We start from the raw sequence: 21,921 nt of genomic DNA, 5'->3' as shown, positions 1-21,921 counted from the left end.
ATTCTGTCCTTGTTGTCCGCGAGCTTTGCAGCCCTAGAGAACCATAACTATGGAGACATTGGGCCTCATTACACGGTAGGCGGTAAGGGTTTACCTGTACCGGTATTTTACCGGTGCCGGTAAATCCTTACCGCCTTACTACGAGGTCCCTTTGCGGGTTGGGGAATTTAACGCCTGCTTTTTGCAGGCATTAAAAATCCAACCCGCAAAGGGACCTTGGTGCTAATTACGGTACCGCAATTAGCGCCTTCCCCATTCCCATTATGCCCTATGGGGCAAAAATGGGAATGGGGAAGGGCAATGGAGGAAGGAGGAATTACCGCCTTCCCAACCTTGGAATAGGGCGGAAATTCCCCTTTCCTCCAAGGCGGTACCGGTAAATTACCGGCATGAACCATGGCGCTAATAGCGCCATGGTTTACCGCCTACCGTGTAATGAGGCCCTTTGATTTTTGGGGGAAGTTCAGGGAAAGTATAACGTACCTGAGGAGTTCAGTTGAACGTGAGATTTATTGTTTGTTTGTTTTATTATTTGCAATACGCAAGCCTCCCCTCGGTTAACAGTGCACAGCATTTACATGAGATTGCGAAACTTAGTTACAGCAACACAAATATATACATACACATATTGACAAGGTCAGCGATATGAGGTGAATAGAGAGAGAAGTCAAAGATGACACCCAGGTTGTTCGCCACCCAGGATGGTGAAAGGAGGGGTTAGGGTTAGCATACTTTGTATGTACACTGTACAATAACATTTATTTACAAAAAGACAATCATATTACAATTATTTAAACCGGGGTTTGTACTTCACAACCAGCTCTGCTTTGGGTGGACATGGCACAGTGGCAATGTTTGGTGGCAATGCATCAGTGCTCTTCACAGAAATGTTCAAAATTCCATATCTGTGCTTCTCGAGTACAGCAACAATAAGGCTTTTTACAAAGTTGAACTCCATTTCCTCATAGAATGGTTTGATCACCCATTGCTTACTTCTTTTTGAAAACACCTTAGTGTAGCAAGGCATCCTTACATTACCCGTAATCCTAGATTGTTCACGGCAGAGATTCTCGTTATGGGCCAAGACCCCAAGTAGAGTCCTATGTCTCATGCCCAGTATGCTGAAATGCAAGCGCTTTGGCCTGTACTTTAGGCACATATTGTGGAACACCTCCAAACTTCCTGTGTGACAGAATTCTGTCAGTCCCCTCAAATCTCTTGATAGAGTTTTATCGAAAACAATCTTCTCAATGGCTTTGTGTGTCGGTGAAGATGGAATCAACCACTTCTTCTTCCTTGCCTCCTCTGGGGACAAAGGGCCATGTTCACATTGGTGGAAATGTAGGTTTTCTGACCAGCGGTGAACGTTGGTACAGAGGTGCATCAGTGACCGCCATTTTTCAAGTAGTATTTCCACTGACCCTTCACAAGTTTTGGAGCTCCACCAAAGATGGTTGCTGATAGACTGGGACCACTCTGAAATACTTTCCAAACCTTTTTTTTCCCCTGCAGCTGAGATTGTCTTATTGATTGATTTAGCAAGATGCCATATGTCAAATTGATGTTTAATATGTGGGAACTACTCTCTCATTGTCTTGGCAATTGAAACGCGTCTGTCCGTGGCTATGAAGTCGATGTGCATTCCCCTCGATTGTAGATATTCCACTGATTTTATAAATCCTAGTTTCTCCATGGCCACTGAGGATGTACATTGTATTACCTGCACAACCACCAAACTCACAATTTTCTTACTATCCATGTCCTGAAAGTGGTAGGTGCAGTACTTGGCAGAAAATCCAGGGCTGTCGCACTGTCCATCGCCGGCTAGCCTGAATCGTTTGCCTTCGAATGTACTTGCTAGAGACAATTGTTCAATTTTCCAAGCATCACTAATGGCCGGAAATAGATAATCATTTTGGAATTTGTAGTACTGCGTTTTAGAAATGAAATGGAGTCCCACAAACTGAAAGAAAGACTCTAACTTTCCAAAACTGGAGCCACTAAAAAGTGATGCAGCTGCACACAGTAGATTGCCTGCTGACATTTGCCCAGCATCGGTTGTGCAGACCATGAAAACGTATGATTCAATCTACAGGCAGCATGTATTTTGACGTTACTGCCTTGTTTTTGACGAGTCACATGAATCAATGGCCTCCGACATACTTTCCCTCTGACGAAATGCCCACATTTCAGCATACTTATAATATCCATCAAACAACTGTCGAATACTATGTATTTGCCCTCTTTCATTACACTGTCATCCGGTGTCACACTTGTTTCGTTGAGGACATTTCACCACAACTGAAAGAAATATCGTTGATATCAGGTTCTGATGCGTTGGTGAATGCTGCTGCTGATCTGCGACTACTTCCGCGCTATCCTCAATACATTCAGTATCATCTTCTTGTGGTGTTGCAGTCGCACTGTAGCAATGGTCCAATAAAACTTTACTGGATTCTCCAGACACATTCATTTCATGTTCTGGCCATTAGACATGAGCATCTCTAGTCTCAACACGCTGCGTCTGAATTAATAGTTCCTCCATAGTGTAAATGGTCTGGCAAGCAACATCTCTCATTCGCTTCACTGTCTGTGTATGTATAGTTCGTAGTCCCACGGGTAACTGCAGGACAGATTGGAAAAGGGATGTTCAGTTTAAACACAAGATAAAGTATAGTACAATTGACTGGAAGAAACATAAAATAGTCCCCAGCACAAAGAAATTCTAAAGTTATGAACTGTTTGGAACTAACCTTATTTTTGTTTCTTTTCTTTGCAACTTTCTTGACTCGACCTTCAACATCTGCACGCTGTAGCTCCAATTCGTTTCCGCATCTCTTCCCTTCCTCTTGCGCTGCAACGACTATATTTTCTGTATCCGCATAGACAGCACAGAATGAGGCTCCATCGACTCCCTGAAACATAGTACTTTCATTACTATGTATCACAATATTGATAACATAAAACACACATGAGGACGAACACAGGTGCATCTCAATAGCTCAACACGAATTAAACATTGTGTAGAACAATCAAACAACAAGTATTCAAGCTCTGATGACCTAGTTCCATGGAACTGTCAGTATCCATACCTCTGGCTCTGCATGGACTGCCATGAATGATTGTATTGGAGAGGAGGCATCAGCAACTCCCTGAAACACAGTACTTTCGTTAGTATGGTTTTTAATATTGTAAACATAACACACACTTGGGGTCGACGGCACAGGTACATATAAAGAGATAACCACAAAGGATGCATTGTCTAAAAGAATCAAGGAATTTTTAAATATGATCAGATTTAATCGACTTATTTCTCCAATTTCTTTACATCTGCATCATCTAAATGGGATCTTGTGATTGTAGTGGAAGCTCCATCGTCTGCCTGAAACACAGTACTTGCGTTAATAGGGAAGAAAGTATAGCAAATGGAATCACGTTATTTGATCACGCTCGATAGAGCTGTCAGTATCCATACCTCTGGCTCTGCATGGACTGCCATGAATGATTGTATTGGAGAGGAGGCATCAGCAACTCCCTGAAACACAGTACTTTCGTTAGTATGGTTTTTAATATTGTAAACATAACACACACTTGGGGTCGACAGCACAGGTACATATAAAGAGATAACCACAAAGGATGCATTGTCTAAAAGAATCAAGGAATTTTTAAATATGATCAGATTTAATCGACTTATTTCTCCAATTTCTTTACATCTGCATCATCTAAATGGGATCTTGTGATTGTAGTGGAAGCTCCATCGTCTGCCTGAAACACAGTACTTGCGTTAATAGGGAAGAAAGTATAGCAAATGGAATCACGTTATTTGATCACGCTCGATAGAGCTGTCAGTATCCATACCTCGTGCTGCTGAAGAATATCTATGGATGTTGTAAATGTGGTGCGCACATCCGAAAGCTGCTGCGCCAATTCGTATACACATGGTCCCGCTTCCACTTCCCCTGGAATTACTTGAATGTCAGGCTCTGCATCAAGTGTGTGGGTTGACGCTTCAACAACTGCCTGAAACATAGTATTTGCATTAGTAAGGATTACAATATTGAAAACACAACACACAATTGGGGTTGACCGCACAGGTACATATCAATGGCTAACCACGAATGTTAATATGGTGTAGAACAATCAAATGACAAGTGTTCCAGTCTTGATGATCACGGTCGATGGAGCTGTCAGTATCCATACCTCGTGCTGGTGAAGAACGTCTAGGGATGTTGTCAATGTGCTGGACGCTTCAGCATCTCCCTGAAAGACAGTACTTGCATTAGTATGGATAACACTAATTATAACTGAAATCAAACACCAGTGCACGAAAACTAAGGTGTATGTCAATTGGAAAGCACTAACCAAACATTCTGTAAAATAATCACACGATACATAAAAACTATTACTTGACATGCATAAAACAAGTCTGTAGCGGAATAGCCAAGTAAGATTACCTGATACGCGCTAGAAGTGGTTGATAATTGCGAACACGTCAAGGAAGTAGAATGTTCTTGCTTCATATTCAAGGGATAGTCAAGAAGTTGTAAAGGTAAATTATTGTTTGATAATGAAATGCCAATGTTTAAAATTGCCATGTAAGGAGACAGAATACTTGAGAGTAATGCTATTGAAACAGCGCAATATAGCACAGTTACCTGTGACCATATATAGATTTCGTTTGTGGGTTATGAAATCTAAAAAGAATACATTGATAAATGTCATTATTCAAAAAGCTATACACTCATATCAATGTCGAAAGTATTATAAATTGGAAACAACACCTAAAATATCAATTAATCCATTCGGCTACCTTCACACTACCGCAAGGCCTAAAGCTAAAAACGAACACTTGACTCACCAGTGGCGGAATGTGGACGAATAGAGTGGGAATAGCGTTTACGAGCAATTTTCTTGTCGTTCGCCGTTTATTCTTCTTTGTTACCCAAGATGTGGCGTACATGTTCCAGGAAAAGTGCCGGCTGCAGATGCGGTATCGATCACCCCTCTTGTCCTCTAAGACTTCTTGGGCTCTACTTTCAAGCTCATCCAGTGGATAACCGCAATGTCTGACCCATTCTCTTATTTGATCAACAGTTTTCGGGAATACATGCATTGTAGTGCCTTCAGATTTAGCATGGGTCTTCGAAAGGGCAACCGCAAATCGAACAGGCAGGCATTGTTGAAAACTCTGAAAAGTAAATATCGACATTATTAAACAATCTTGATTAATAAAAATGTGATACAAAAGTAAATGAACCATACAATGTTCAATGCAAAGTTTGTTTTACTCGCCGGAACTATACCAGTTCATCATGTGCGGCTTAGTATTTGAATAAGTTACAGAAATTTGTAAATGATGTGACTAAACTCTGAACATGTGACTCGTCCCTTGGATGTTCTGTCTTGCACGAGAAGGAAACATGCTTGCATTATAGACTGGACCCCCGAAGGATGCAATTCGATGACAATTGACAGAGATGAAAATAAATAGATCTATTGATAGCATAACAATTGAAACTCAAGTAAATAGCAATGAGACCAATGACCATAGCACTATTGGGTAATATAATCGCAAATAGATAGAAATTTTAAAATTACTGAAATATGACTAGGATACATGGCCTTACCTTGACCAACAAACAGTTGGATTCAGCAGGCCGAGCAGTATGTTGCAGGAGAACAGGTAGATGGCCACAGGTAGCACACTGACGAGTTTGCTCGAAGCAGTCACAGATAGCACGGCGACAAGCACATTAGCATAGATCTCAGTGTTTCTCAGGTAGAAGGTTCAGGAGTTGACTTGCAAAGCACAAAGATGTTCTCGTGAGACAAATCAAGTGGTTTATAAAGTATTAGAAACAGGGGTGTGTTTGTGAATGAATGACGTGTGTATGTCGTGGTATTATGTTTATTGCAGGGTGGCGGCCTGCCTCAGGGGAGGCCTGCCTGGAGACACGGGGTCTGAGGAGGCCATGTGAGCGATGGCCCCTGGGCGTGGGATACCTTTTGAAGTGTACATGCTGTTTGACACCTTGGCTGTTTGCGCCCGTCACAGCCCCCCATGCCAGTGCTCATCCCCGGGTGCGAACCGCCTTTGATAGACGGGGTGGGATGGATGGGCCTGGGGCGTGCAGATAAGGCACAGGAAGACTGCTGAATGGAGACACACTTATGTGGATTGCAGGGGGGTGGCCTGCCTCAGGGGAGGCCTGCCTGGAGACACGGGGTCTGAGGAGGCCATGTGAGCGATGGCCCCTGGGCGTGGGATACCTTTTGAAGTGTACATGGCCATTTGCGCCCGTCCCTTGCCCTTATGTGATGTTAAAGGACACGGGGCATCCATTTTTGTACCCCCTTTCCACTCCATTTTGGTGACCAGGCCTCACTGCGATAGTACAGCGCGCAGAGCACATGGCCCACAGCCTCGTTCCCATTCTGACTGGAAAACTCCAGAGGTATTTGCAACAGCTAATAAATGTAACACATCACTCTCTGAGATCACGGTCCTGCATGTGAACCGGCTTGAACCATGCACATGGCTCGTTCATCTCCACAAACGTGTCCTTGCCCACGCACCCTCGCCAGTGGAAAGTAACTGCCATTCTGACCCTGTGTCCCTGCAAGGTATTCTCTTCATGTGCCAGACCACTGACCACGCCATGATGGCCACCTAGCAGATCCCCAACTAACATTAGACCCCTACTGCAGTATATTGTTGCCTATCAATAACAAATGCCACATATCAGAGATTCTTGTGAGCACAGACCCACACTTCAAACACTGTATTATAGTGGTCAAGACCCTTGACCTAAGGCCTGTATAATCCAATGTTCATTGATAGTATTAATATATGTGTGACTTTTATAGAGACATAACCCACTGAAAGACTTTGAACAAGTGTTATTTAGTGCATACATTATTGATAAAATATTTGGTTAGCTTAGATAGTGACCACCCCGCTTCACAGCAACCTGAACTTCACCCATTCCGACCACAGGTGTCTGACGTCCATCCTTGAATGGAGACACACTTGATTGATTTAAAAAATCGAAACAACCGTTGTTAAAATATATGTGGTGTTTTATTTTGTAGCTTATTTTGATGACACAAAAATACAAAAGTTTACACATTGTACAGTTCAGGTTGCAGCACAGCGAGAGAAAATCCCCTGTACTGACCGCTGTCACTCGGGAATGTTTCTCTTATGGCACGAACGGCACAGGCGGGTATCACTCTTCGAACGCGGTGTCCAAGCATCCCGTGAAGCCACCATGTAAAGGAAAGATAGGCCACCAACCTGTACCACCTGTGAAAAGGAATGAAACAAACAGTTTTTAAATGACCAAGATAATTTTAATAAACGTTTGTTGTCAATGACAATTCTTGTAACTAATGGCATTCTGCTCGGATAAATGCTATCTAGACACTGCACACTATTGAACGACTTTCATGCGTTACAATGATATGTATATGTAATTTTGGATATAGTAGAAGACCATGAAATGGTAGTGGCATCACAAGCAGAGTATACTTACTCGTTACTCGGATTACGAGGACGAACAGTTGCGCGAAGTTCGTGCATAAGCACCATCATTATCCTCAACACGGACCGTGTGAGGCAGGCTGCCCTGAAGTCTGGCAGCTTGTGATGCATTGCGGTCGTGGCTCGCCTTCCGAAATGTAGGCCACGCATCCTGAGTTTTCACAGCAGTTCTCCTCCTCGGTCGGCATTAGCTTGCACCAATTGCATGTGCACCAGGTGGAAACACCGTCCATGCGACTAGGTCCAGTGTCTTCATCCGTTGATTCGTCCTGCCAACTGCTGTCCGAAGCCCCATCGTTTTCGCGTGTTTCCCTTTCCAGTAGTTCCTCCTCGGTATACTCAGGCTCGTACATGTAGGGCATTATTGTATCCATTGTGTGTTGCACAAACTAAAATAATTGATAGCTGTATCTGTCCACACGGGCTACAAGCAACAAAGGTAGCTGACCAGAGCACAGAAACGAGTCATAGAAAACTCAAAGTAACACAGAGAGAGGAATGGATTCGAAATCTGCTGCTGTGTGTTGTGCAACGGTCTGTTTATACTTATTGAGGAAAGAGGCGTCCTGCCATTTCCATGGCGACACGTGAAGCGCAGCGAATGTTGACACGAGACGTGCTTTGACGTTGTGAAATGGGCGGTACCCTTCTGCTGATGACAGGCTCAGGGGCGGGGGATATGATTTAGTGCCGCAAAAGCAGGTCAGCCAGGGCGATGGGGGAAATGATAGGATTATCACAAAATGGCAGCTCCCTGTTGCCTGTTTTTGCGTGCGTTTAATGGACGAAAACTCTGGTAAGGTCCATAGGACATTTTTCTAAAATCGAGCGACTTAGGCTTAAAAACACATGGCCGACCCGTAGGGGCAATACAAAGTTTTGACTGAACCATTCCTTTAACAGAACTTTGAATGTGTACAAAGGAGCGTCTCTGCATTAGTTGATTACAGTGTTTGACTCACATGGTCGTTCTGCCTTTTTGTAGGCACTGCTTGATGTTGGCACCACCTTGAATTTTATCCCTCAGGAGCTTCTCAGTTATTTGTTTTTCCGCATTTCTCTGGATCGAAAGGCTGAATGCTGTTGAATCTTGGCCTGACCATGCCGTTCACAGTTGTGATGTGCTTTAATTCCTCCTGTGGACATGCTTGGAAGCCATGTTTGGGACGATATGCAAAGTCAGCTGGATGCAAACGAACACTGAACATTTCTAGGCGTTCCCTCATATTGTTATCCGCACTGTATGTGTAACGCAGCATGCAACTTTTTCCGCAATTGGAGAGTTGGATATTTAAGCACCCCTGATGATATAATACCATGCCTTGCTGGGGTAGACTAGTCTGGGGAATCCACTCCACCTTCTCGGAGGCAAACCGGGAAGGGGCCGGACCAGCCAAGTCTTAAGAGGCTTGCCCCACTCACATATCAAGACAATGCATTTTCTGAATTCACCACAACGTACTTAACTATCTTAGTACTTAGGTACTTCTCATATTTCAACGGTAACCCCTACAGATTCATAAGGTAGCACACCTTGAATTTTCCAGAATTTTCCACATCCCTGTACCTCTATTGTACCTCTATTTTCCATAGGGGACTTTGCAATTCTGCTAGATCAGGGCAAACAAACCCAATGAATCACTTTGAGTGGTATTAGCAATAATAGATTTATTGATAATATTAGATTCATTAAGATGAGAAAAGAAGCAAATCAGCAATGCAGTTTAGGAAGCAGACACTTTACATAGAAATATAAAGCATGTCCAGGTTCAACAACCTAGCCGTAAGCCTGTCAACTTCAAACCTCCAAAGCCCTGTAATTCACAAAAGTAAATTGATCACCACTCGTGTGACTGGTGCGCTAAATCGATTCAGCTTTGAATTAGGGAGACATTCCATTTCAGTAAGTCTGAAAATATAAATCCATTGAAAAGGGCAATCCAAACAGGGCTTCATTGGGCAATTCCTGAAGACTTAGCAATTGTGCAATGTGGACCCCTGCGGAGAACAAGTACTATAAAATCCTACTGGAGGACTAACCCACCCTGAACATGTTCATAATGATGGCGGCCGTCATCTAAGACATTCAATCAGTGGGAACCCTAAAGCACTACCTGTCCTCTTGAAGGGTTCAGCATTACCCTTATGCAAGGGGCAACTGCAGTTCTGTGCTGTACTGGCACCTGAAGGCCTTGCTGCTTATTGGTAGGATAGGAGGGCATGACAGGCGATGAAACGGAAGCAGATGTTGTGTAAATGTCACCATCACCTCCAGGCTGCATGGTAATCTCAGAACTTGGCATCTTCACATGCTTTATTTTTATAATGCACAACACAATGTGGAATTAGTTGTTATGGTATTTTAGGGTAAGCTAGCATACTTTATATTTTTTTTAATGCAAGAATTTAATCTACCAATCTAATTACATTAAATGTTAAACTAATTCATCTGATAACTTACTTACCCTTTTCAACCTAATATGATGTAATTACAAAATGAATTTAATAACGTTTAAATTAGAGAAAGTGTTTTTAAAAATCCATGAATGGAAATATAAGAGAGAGTACTGATAGAAAGAAAGTGAGAAAAATAACATCCGATGAATCGCAGTACCCAGCGGATGGCAGTTTTAACGCTGGCATCGTTGTTGCAGCTGGCATGGGTGACGTGGCCATCGGTGCACTGCTGGATGGAGAGGAGCTGTTATTTGACTCAGAGCTCTTGCAGGGAGGGATTGGTGGATCGGTGATGTTGCGGACCATACCGCTTCGGACTGTAATGTTACCCTAAGAACAGAACAAGACACTGTCAAAATGACACACTGACAGGTGAGTGATGTCTAATCAGAATAGAGATTGCCCTCACATTATATAAATACTTTACACAGGAACAGACACAGTGCTGGTTCATTTTGGGAACTTCATCAGGACTACACACACAAACACTAAATACATGGATACATGGATTACACATTGGGTTGTCTTCTACCTTCCCCTGCCCGGACCCGATCTGGGCGAGATTAAGTTGTTTCGGGCATGTTTGTTAGTCTATCATTTTCTTTTCTGGACCTCAGATTCCCTGACATTCAACCAATCCCAGCAGCAGGATATCAAGTCCAGAACTATAACTAGCCAGTTTCCCATTCCAGATGGCAGTGGAAAGGAGCCACTGTTCCCACACTGAGGTGCTAAAGGATCTCATTCTCTCCCTAGTCTATAATGGGTGAAGCAACGCAACAGTGTCACAAGAGAAGCGCGTGGGCTTCATATTTGAGTGCAGCAAGCACATGGTGTGGTGCTACATATCCGACCTTTCCGCCTGCACAGGACCAGAGTGTGAGAACATCCCATACTCCCCAGAATGCCCACCCTCCATTTGAATTTGAGCTGCAAATAAAGACTTTGTTGAAGCATCTGCCACACTAAAGAGTCACACTAATTCCTGTGGATTTTGTAGGTGGCATCTACATACCCTTGCCAGGTTGGTAGTAACATTTTAAAAGGTGTATTGTGAATTAGAAAGACGTTCCCAGGCTGCTACATGTGTTACAGGGTCTCCCATCATCAAAACTCGCTTCCAGGGATGTACATTGACGCTGGTCTATCACATCATGTATGCTCCTTGGCCACTTGTTTCCGAGCATCATGTATTTGTCCTCCCTCTTTCTGTCATTCAGGAAATGTCACATTAAGTTTCGAAGTTGGAGGTAAAAGGGGGTTTGTCCCGACAGGAAAAACTCTCAGTTTAACAGTGGGTTACGTCACTTCTGATTGTCTCAAAAGGCATTTGTACACTTTGTTTATTATTTACATCTAATGTATAGTCCTTGTATAGACTAGCTATCATGTACACTTTGTTGGAACTTAGCACTTGAGTACATATCACATTTAGTTTCGAAGTCTCTACCATTTCACAGATACTTGAAGCCCATTACAATCTATTTCCCTTAACTGCATACAGTTTCCGTCACTTTGTAGTTGATGGTTTGATTCCTATGACATTTATTGCTGTTCTCTCCACGCTTCTGAAAATAGGCCTTATGCTCAGCAGAAAGTGAGCCACTTGCTGACTTTTCTAGTGAGCCACTCTGAACCCGTCTTTGGGTTTTGGGTGTAGCTGGGGACAATTTGATGCCACGCCCACACCCCACCTCTTTAAAGTGGGAAGTGAAATCTCACACTGAGGCCAGCCAGCAATCATAGGTTGGGACCGCTGTGGTGTTGACACTACCCCTCATCCTACAAAGGTAATGAATTGGGTGCCATTAAGTTGGACAATGTCATCACCTATAACTGGAGCATTTGGACGTAGGAGGAATGTGTCCTCGATGGCTGCATAAGCAATATGATATTGCTGTCACGCTTGTGACTGGCTCACAGCAATAGAGCTGCATAAATGCTAAAGGGGCACAGAGAGACAGGCTGAAGAAATCAGCCTCAAAGAACAGGAGAACAATCCATCCTAGTAATCAGAAAAAGAAATCTGCCCAAAAATATGGTTAAGTCTTGTGAGAGAAAATCCTCTCCTGAAAAATGTGACAATTTCCCCACACGGAAAAGACCCCTTGAGAGATGCCATCGTACTCTACTACAAACATATGAGTGCCTTGGGTCCACGTTGGTTGAAAGTCTCATCCTGGCTTCTCTGCTTCAACACAGACAGCAGGTATGAGGTTGGGTGGGGTAGGCTGTGTAGAGAGTCGTCATCGGGGGGGGTGGATGCAGGGCTGGGTGGGTTGGGTGGGGTTTACTTTATGGGAAGAAGGTACTCCTTTAAGGGGTGGTCTATAGCCCTCATGCACATATACCTCCATTTCAGGGTACCCTGAGGCAGGTATTTCCCATGTATATTGTTCTCCGACTGCATTCTTTACGTGGGAGCCCTCTGGAAGGTATGCTACCCGTATTGGCTGCCTTTAGGCAGGTAGCTATCTTGTAGAGTACCCTCAGGAAGATTGTTCCCTGGTATGGTTCCCTCCAGAATGACATCCTCCTCTGGATTGTTCTCAAGCAGATTTCTGTGCTGTACAGAGAGTTTAGGATTCAATATATAATATCAGGGTTTTCCTACAGTGCTTGAAGATAGACATTCCCCTACTTCTAAGCTATAAATGGCTTCACGATAACCTAAGGCAATAACACTCGGATTATTACCTTCAGAAGGTGGAAGGCTTAGTTGACAAGGCCTGGATTTGAACATGTGACTTAAGTGGAAACTTAACATATCAAGCTTATTGAACCATAAAACGTTTGTGGAGTGTCCTTAGGCAAATACTCTTGCATTCAGGATTTATTTTTTAACTCATTGGGATTCCCACAGGCATCTAGAAATCATGCAATGTGCATACAAGCTGGTGGTGCCTCTGGAAAGGGCATTGGCTGGTATCAGACCCCAAAAGCTGCCCATTGCTATTGTTCGGCATCGTAGATGTGCTCACACATTTTGCTCATGTAGGGTTCTATTTGGCAGTCATTCTGTAGTTTTGGTGCTCATGTTGGAATTCCCCAGTAGGATGTTGTCAAGGGTCCCCAATCCCCTTTATAAATGCCTCAGTCAGGTGTTCAGCCTATAACTGGTTCTCAGGCACGTATTCCCTAAGAGTGATGCCCTGGGTTGGGCCTCTAATGTATAGCCCCTGTAGCATCATTGTCCTTTGCAGTGTACCTTCAATCTGGAACATAGCCCTTTGGAACCCCTGAACATGGACTCCCTAGTCACCGAAACAGCCAAAAGGTTAACACCAGAAGTATTAAGCACTGCGACCTTCAGTGGGCATTCTATGTAGACTGGGTTTTGGTTAAGATTGCATTCCTCCAGAGAACTCTTTGTGGATATTTGCTTGTAAAGAGCAATCTGGCATGGGCACTCCCTGTGGGGTGCCCACTGGCAGGTATTCCACCTACTTGCTTACATTTTATCATTGGCCAACACATGGTGTAGCATTGTGTTATTTGTCACACTGCCCTGAAGCAGTTGTGTACTATACAAGCTGTTCATCCATTTTCAGACATAAGGCTCTGTAGAGAAGACAGATCACTCTCTGAATCATACACTCCCATTGACAACACTCTGTATCCTGTAGACATTTGAAAACATACATCAAATTTCAAAACGATAATTATTTGTAGGGCTTCCTTTGTTGCAGTCTGTGCCTTCTGAATGTTAGTGGGAGTCCAGGATGAAGTGTTGAGATTAGCAGGATAGCTGCAAACAGAAGAAGACAAGAGTATATTATAAACAATGACGATGACATCTTCGGAGGTTGCAAAGTGGCTGCATGACACTAACTACAAATCCCCCAAAACAGAGCAGAACTTCCACAAGCCTCCATCCACTTCCCACCAAGATTAGGGGAGAGGGATACCCACATTCTTTGCATACAGGTTATAACAACGTCTTGCAATTGAGGGGATGGTGGACATGAAGCCCTAAATAAATAATTACCTAGGAATCTTCCACTGGAGATCCAGGGTGCTGGGGAAGGCACATATATTTTCTCAAACCTATGCCATTGCTCTGGGTATCTCTCCAGACCATTGTTCTTTGCCTGCCAAGCCATTACAGAAAGGAGAAAAGACCATATTCAAATCAGGCGTGGTTTCACCCCAAAGGGGCAGCCCAGCCTGAACTGTTCTTTCTGCACGAGACCACAAGCATCCCCAAACATGTTTCGGCCTCATTGTGCGTCTTCAGTGAGGAGTAGCTTGGGTTTCTAGGCCCAGCAGGCATGGGACCCACATCTGGGCATACACGTCCCACTCGGGGTGATAAAGCAAAAACAAAGAAGTGATGGCTGGAAGGTTTAGAATTTATCTTAAACCTCTAGCAATTGCTCTTGGTAAACCTCCAGACCATCGTTCTTCGCCTGCCAAGGACTTCCATCCAGCACTTTTTTGGTTGTAGTTTGTTTCCCCATGTGAGAGAGGCTATGCCCAGAAGTGGGTCCCTTGCTCGCTGTGCCATAGGGAACCAAGCTGCACCTCACTGAGGTGGCCCAACAAGGCCGAAATATGTCTGGGGTTACTTGGGGTTTTTTGTGCACAGGGGAGGGGGGGGCTTGGCCCAGCAGTACTGCACTGCCTAATAGCATATCTGTGGTTAAATTGCATTTAGAAAGAGTGCGTAATAACATATCTGTGGTGTAATTGCATTTAGAAAGTCTGCCTAATAGCATATCTGTGGTGTAGTTGCATTTAGAAAATCTGCCTGATAGCATATCTGTGGTTTAATGCATTTTGAAAGTCTGCCTAATAGCATATCTGTGGTATAATTTCACTTAGAAAGTCCACCTAATAGCAAATCTGTGGTTTAATTGCATTCAGAAAGCCCACCCAATAGCATATCAGTGGTTTAGTTGCATTTAGAAACTCTGCCTAATAGCATATCTGTGGTTTAACTGCATTCAGAAAGCCCATCCAATAGCATATCAGTGGTTTAGTTGCATTTAGAAAGTCCGCCTAATAGCATATCTGTGGTTTAATTGCATTCAGAAAGCCCACCCAATAGCATATCAGTGGTTTAGTTGTATTTAGATAAATCTGCCTTATAACATAGCTGTGGTTTAACTGCATTTAGAAAATCTGCCTAATCACATATGTTTGGTCTAGTTTGCATTTAGAAAATCTGCCTAATACATAATTGTCTCCTAGTAGAATTCATAAAGTCCACCCAATAGCATATCTGTGGTGTAGTTGCATTTAGAAAATCAGCCTAATACATAACTGTCACCTAGTAGAATTCAAAAAGTCCACCCAATAGCATTTCTGTGGTGTAGTTGCATTTAGAAAGTCTGCCTAATAACATATCTGTGATGTAGTTGCAGTCAGAAAGTCCACCCAATAGCATATCAGTGGTTTAGTGCATTTAGAAGTCTGCCTAATAGCATATCTGTGATATAAGTGCACTTAGAAAGTCCACCTAATAGCATATCTGTGGTTTAATTGCATTCAGAAAGTCCACCCAATATCATATCAGTGGTTTGGTTGCATTTAGAAAGTTCACCTAATAGCATAACTGGGGTGTGGTTGCATTTAGAAAATCGCCTAATATCATATCCGTGGTCTAGTTGCACTTAGAAAGTCTGCCTATTAGCATATCTGTGGTCTAATTACATTCTGAAAGTCTAAATAGAAACTACAATATAGTTGAATTTAGAAACTGTGAATAATCTCCCCCTGTGGTATAGTGAACATGAAAACGGTGAACAGTCTCACCCTGTGGTATAGTTGTACCTAGAAACTATGAATAATATAACCCTGAGATATAGTTGAATTTAGAACCTGTGAATAATCTCACCCTGTGGTATAGTTGATTTCAGAAACTGTGAATAATATCACCCTATGATATAGTTGAATTTTAAAACTGTGATTCATCTCACCCTGGGATATAATTGAACTTAGAAAGTGTGAATAATTTCACCCGGTGGTATAGTCGAACTTAGAAAGTGCGAATTATCAGTAAAGATAGTAGAGTTAATCATAGAGAGTGTGTATAATTAACATCCTGTGGTATAGTTGCAGTGGGAAGGTGTGAATGAAATCATCCAATGCCAAATATAACACAGTTCAAACTAATCCAAACCATGAGTCCATGCAACCCACCAAGGTCTGCCGAAAATGACCCCTCTGGCCCACCTCCCTTCCCGCCTGCCCTACCTCCCATCCCCCCTTCCCCAAACCATCCTGACCTCCACCACATCCTCTACCCATTCCATACCCAAAAACCAAGCCAGAGGGGCACGATGGCGAGCCAACCATCCTAAAACCACTGCTCCTCCCATCCCCTCCTTCCACCCGCCTACTACCATCATACCCGTTCCCCAGACTAATGGCACGCCTAGCCTCCCAAACACACCCAGCCCCGCTACCATCCGCCCCCACTCCCCTCATCAACTCCCACCGTCATCCCCCTCCAACCCTACTCCTTCCCCTCCCTATAGATTGCATGCGTCGCCCTGGCAAGAACAGTAGCCACCTCCCTTTCCCCCTCCTACCCCCTACCCTCTCCCACACACCAACCGCAACAAAAACATTGAAGAGAAAACACACTTGGTCTCCCTCAATCTCTCAGTACTCATCGCCACTCCTATCTCGACCCACCTCCTCATCTGAATCTCGATCATCACCACCCTCCCCCACCTCACCCTACCTGAAACCCCTCTCCCTCGAATTCTCACTGACCACAACTGAAACTCCTAACCCCCCATGCCCCACCTCCAAATCCTCCGACCCAAATCCAATCAACCCGTCACACCAGTCCAACACCTCCCCCCAAACCCACCAACTCAACTGCCCGCCTACTCTTCCCATCAACCACCAACCACCCCCTCACACTCCCCATTGTTCACCCTCTCCACTCCCACCCCCCACCTCTGCAACTCCCTCATCATCCTCCTGTTCCTAAGTAAATTGCATCCTTTTTAATGCCCGATCTGTTGCAAAAAACAGACACAGCATCTTTGACCTCCTCGCCTCTGACAAACCGGACCTGGTCTTTATCACAGAAACCTGGTTCTCTGACGACTTCTCCACTATCGCCAATGAAGCCTTCCCCCCAGACTACTCCCTCATCCCACTGAACCGTCCCTCTAGAGGAGGAATAGCAATCGCCTTGAAGTCTCACTTCCACGGCTCAATCATCGACAACCAGCCATCCATTCCTTCCTGTGAATCACTCCTCGTAAAACTACTCCCCCCCCCTCTGGTTGACGGCCTAGACGTGATTAATCTCCATACCCACATAAACGGGCCGACTCACTATAAACAACACACACTTGATGCCATCTTCAGCTCCCACAACCTGATACATCTAAACCCTTCCACCCCTATCATCTGGTCCGATCACTTCATTGTTTCCTTCGCCATTTGCTCACCCATCCCGCTCCCCATACCGGAACCAGAACCTCTGAATCTACGCAAATGCTGGAAGAAAATAAAATTCTTCCCGACCTAGCTGATGCACTCCTTCAAGCTCCTCCCCCTACCTGCCTACCTAATGAACCCCTATCCTCCGACGCCTTTGACTCATGGCTCAACAGCTCACTAATCCTGCTCACCCCCTCTTGCAAACCATCCGCTCGCCATGGCATTTTTCCTAGATGGTTCACACCAGAACTGAAGACCACTAAACAGCTATATAAATCCCTAGAATGCAAATGGCGGAAAGACAAAACAGCCCTGAGCAGATTCACCTTGGCCAGGCACCACCGCCACTACAAGGCCGAAATCCGGAAAGCTAATAAAGCCCATTACAACTCCTGAATCCTAAACTGTAAAAACCCCAGCAAAGAACTTCACAAAATCATTGCCGAATTCACAAAACCATCATGTACCACCACCCTTCCCACCCCCTCACAATTATTCTTCAAGTCACTCTCTCTACACTTTAATACCACAGCTCAGCTCTTGAAAGAACAAACTCTCTAACTAACAAACTAGCTCTCTTACACCCACTAGGCAATCCACCCACCCTACCTGCCATTACACCCCCTGTGACCGCTACCCAACTGACCTCCAACTCCTTCATTCCAATATCAACTGACCGGTTTCTCAAACGTCTCTCTGCCCGTAAACCATCCGGCTCCGCGCTGGACCCCTGCCCAGCCACAACCCTCAAAGAAATGTTCGCATCTACCTGCGCAGGAGAACACGCCATAACCATCATAAACTACTCCCTCTCCTCGGGAATTTTTCCCGACGCGTTCAAAACTGTTGATGTCAAGCCTCTTCTAAAAACACTTTCCCTCGACCCTCTCGAGCCCAAAAACTACCGCCCTATCTCAAACACCAGGTTCCTTGCCAAACTCATTGACCGAACCGCCTACTCCCAACTAAATGCCTTTGTCGAAGCCAACAATGCTCTAGACCTCGTGCAGTCAGGTTTCAGAGCCCACCACGGAACCAAAACCACTGTAACCTCAATCTGGGATGACCTTAAAAATACTGTTGATTCTACGGGATGCGCCACACTAATCCTTCTTGACCTATCCGCCGCCTTCGACACAATCAACCACTCAATCCTCCTTGACCGCCTCCACTCCGTGGGGATCTGTGGAAACGCTCTCAAATGGATAGTATCCTTCCTCGACAATAGGAACCAAATAACCCTACTCTCCACCCATGCTTCCCACGCCCGACCAGTCAACACTGGAGTTCCACAAGGAGCTTTACTATCAGTCCTCCTGTTTAACCTCTATATGTCCACCCTCCCACGAATAATCTGCTTGCACAATATCCTGTTCTACAACTATGCCGATGACACACAATTAATCCTAAAACTCCTGAATTCAAAACCCAACTGCCAACCCGACCTCGCTTCCTACCTCCTCGACATAGATCACTGGATGACCACAAACCACCTCTTGCTAAACCCCTCCAAAACTGAAATCATAGTATTTGGCAACACCGAACTTCTTCCGCACCCGCTACCCTAGCCATCTGACATGGGTAATTCCACGACACCCTCAAATTCAGTAAAAAACCTTGGATGCATCCTAGACTCAGACCTAACGATCTCGCTCCAAGTCAACAATGTCTCCAAGTCCTGCCACTACCACCTTAAAACCCTTAGGCACATTGTTCCATACCTCTACTTTCCCAACAGACTCTCCGCGGTCCAGTGAATTGTTATGTCAAGACTGGACTATGTTAACCTCCTCTACCTCGGAGGCCAGGCGTACCAACTGACTAAACTACAAAGAGCACAAAACGCTGCTGCCAAACTGCTACTAGCTCTTGGCCCAAGAGATCACATCCCCCCAGCCCTCAAAACTCTGCACTGGCTTCCAGTTGCCCGAAGGGTGACCTTCAAAACCTTATTCATCTCTCACCGAGCAATGCATAAAACCAGACCTAAATATCTTCAAGACAAACTAAAACCCTACCATCCTCCATGCACTCTAAGATCAAGCTCTGCCGGCCTACTAGTCATACCAAAAACCAACTCAGTCAGGTTAGGTGGATCGTCATTCTCAGCCCTCACCCCCACTCTGTGGAAGGCACTTCCACCCCACATCCGACTCACCGAGGACCTCATGTCGAGGACCTCATGTCTTTCCGCAAATTACTGAAAACATGGCGCTTCCCCTAATTATTGACTCTTAACTCAAACTCGATATCATCAATCAATGACCTTAGCCCACAGCAGCTTTATCATAAATAACAATACAGAAGAATGATCCGAGCGAGAAATCGAAAACTAATAACCTCTAATGTAAATTAAAACGGATAAACTGAATAGAACAAGTGAAATGGATGAAAGTATTGAAATGGATGAAAGGAATAAACTGGATGAAAGCAGTGAAGTGGATGAAATTAAGGAAATGGCTGAAATAAATGAAATTGATGAGAAGAACGTAGTGGACGAGTGGAAAAAAGTGGACGAGAGTGAAATGGATAAAAAGGAATAAACTAGATGAAAGCAGTGAAGTGGATGAAATTAAGGAATAGGATGAAATAAATGAAATGTACGAGAAGTACATAGTGGACCAGTGGAATAAAGTGGATGAGAGGATGAAAAGGAGGAGTACATGATATGAATGGAGTGCACGGAATTGATGGAGTGCACAGAATGGCTAGATGGCATGAAATGACAAAGTGTGTGGAATGAAAGGAACGAATGAAATAGATGAATCAAGTGAGTGCATGACATGGATAGAGTTCATGACATGTAAGGAGTGCATGACTTGGATGGTGTGCATGGGACAGATGGGATGGATTGGGAATGTGGGACGGATGGAGTGCATACGACGGATGGAGTGCATGGGACGGATGGAGTGCGTGAGACGGATGACGTGGGTGGAACGGATGAAGTGGGTGGAGCGGAAGAAGTGGGTGGAACGGATGAAGTGAGTAGAACGGATGAAGAGTGTAGAGAGTATCAAGAGTGTAGAGCGGATGAGGAGTGTAGAGCGGATGAGGAGTGTAGAGTGGATGAAGAGTGTGGAGTGGATGAAGTGCATGGATCAGAAGGAATGCATGGAACTGATTGAACAGATGTAATGCATAGAACTGAGGGAGTACATGCGACGGATGGAATGGAACAGATAAAGGGCATGGAATGGACATTGTGCAAGAATGGCTGGAGTGCCTGGAACGGTTGGAGTGCATGGAACGGTCGTAGTGCATGGATCGGTTGAAGAGCATGGAATGGTTCGAGTGCAGGGAATGATTGGAGTGCATGGAATGCATGGAGCATGAAGGCGCTTGATTTAAGCACCTACTGAAAATCACCATATCACATCACCACGCTTACTCTCTTATTTACACCACTACTCAACTAGAACACAGCGATACAATGACACATTTGGTATAGCTGTTCTCATACCAACACCTGCCATATACTCCCCATCATCCTAACTAAACACAGCTGGTTGCACACCCGCCAGCCTAGGCGTTGTCCTCAGGCCTAATGCAGCCAGAATCAGTCTGGTATCACCCTGCCATAACAAATACATACTTCCGAACTCCCAACCACCACACCTACCGCTACAAAGCAGCTATCGTACGAGTGCCACACCTACTGCACACATATCCGGTGTACACACGCACCTTATGACTCTCTCTCTCTCTCTCTCTCTCTCTCTCTCTCTCTACTGACTTGAACTACGGTTCCCGAGGGCGTTCAACCTACCAGCACCTTGAGATCATACCAATGGTACATAAGGCGCTATATAAATGCAAAGTAACATAACATAACATAACATTGGTGGCAGTACCTGACTGATTTGCATATATGATATGATATGATAAGTCATTTATAACACGCCTGAACACAAGTGTTTCTAGGCACAATAGGACAAGGAAGGGGAAGACAAAGGGGAACAAAACAATCTTACTAGACCTTGTGTCATTCAGATCATGCAGGTGCAGGGGCAAGGGAGAGGAGGAGTGCCAGGGGGAGGGAAAGGGGGAGTGCAATAAGCAAAGCTCAAGTAAGTGTCACTGGGGTGGCTGGTTCTCAGTGCAAGGAGGCAGGGGACTGTATGATTGCAGATACAGTCCCTAGTGGGTGGTAGGCCTGGAGGAAGTGCATGGGGCTACTGGTTGTGAAGGAGCCTGGTCCTGTTGGAGGGGACACATTATGCCAGAAATCTGGGGATTGCTACAAACTCACACAATCAGCTCCCAAGGGCCCAACAACCCTTTTCCCAGAACAAATGGAGGACTCAGCCAAGGGCCAGTTAAAACTAGTTTATTGCAGAAACTGACAGGGATCATACAGGACAATCACAGATCTCCAGAATCTCCAAATCCACAAGACATGTCTTCCCATTTTGATGCAAAATTGCATCAGCACCTGGGCTCTCCCCCAAAAACCTATCACTCACCATCATTTTGTGCTTGGAGTGGTAGATCCCATAGATGGTGAGTATACATCT

The 21,921-nt window shown here is 44.6% G+C and overlaps 1 protein-coding gene across 1 annotated transcript in view; it reads right to left on the bottom strand.

Moving 5' to 3' along the window:
• Positions 1–9,191: 9,191 nt before the first annotated feature.
• Positions 9,192–21,921, bottom strand: part of LOC138580141 (putative DBH-like monooxygenase protein 2) — a 460,802-nt gene continuing 448,072 nt past the window's right edge. The window contains exons 12-13 of the mRNA XM_069650458.1: positions 13,643–13,748; positions 9,192–10,330 (exon numbers count right to left, since the gene is read on the bottom strand). Coding sequence (XP_069506559.1) covers positions 10,076–10,330; positions 13,643–13,748 — 361 coding nt within the window. The 3' untranslated portion in view covers positions 9,192–10,075. The remainder of the gene's footprint in view (positions 10,331–13,642; positions 13,749–21,921) is intronic.

The sequence above is a fragment of the Ambystoma mexicanum genome, chromosome 3p, assembly GCF_040938575.1.
Source record: "Ambystoma mexicanum isolate Mex_15411 chromosome 3p, UKY_AmexF1_1, whole genome shotgun sequence".
Lineage (NCBI taxonomy): Eukaryota > Metazoa > Chordata > Amphibia > Caudata > Ambystomatidae > Ambystoma > Ambystoma mexicanum.
The sequence above is the reverse complement of the archived record's forward strand: the minus strand, read 5'-3'. Positions and strand labels throughout refer to the sequence as shown.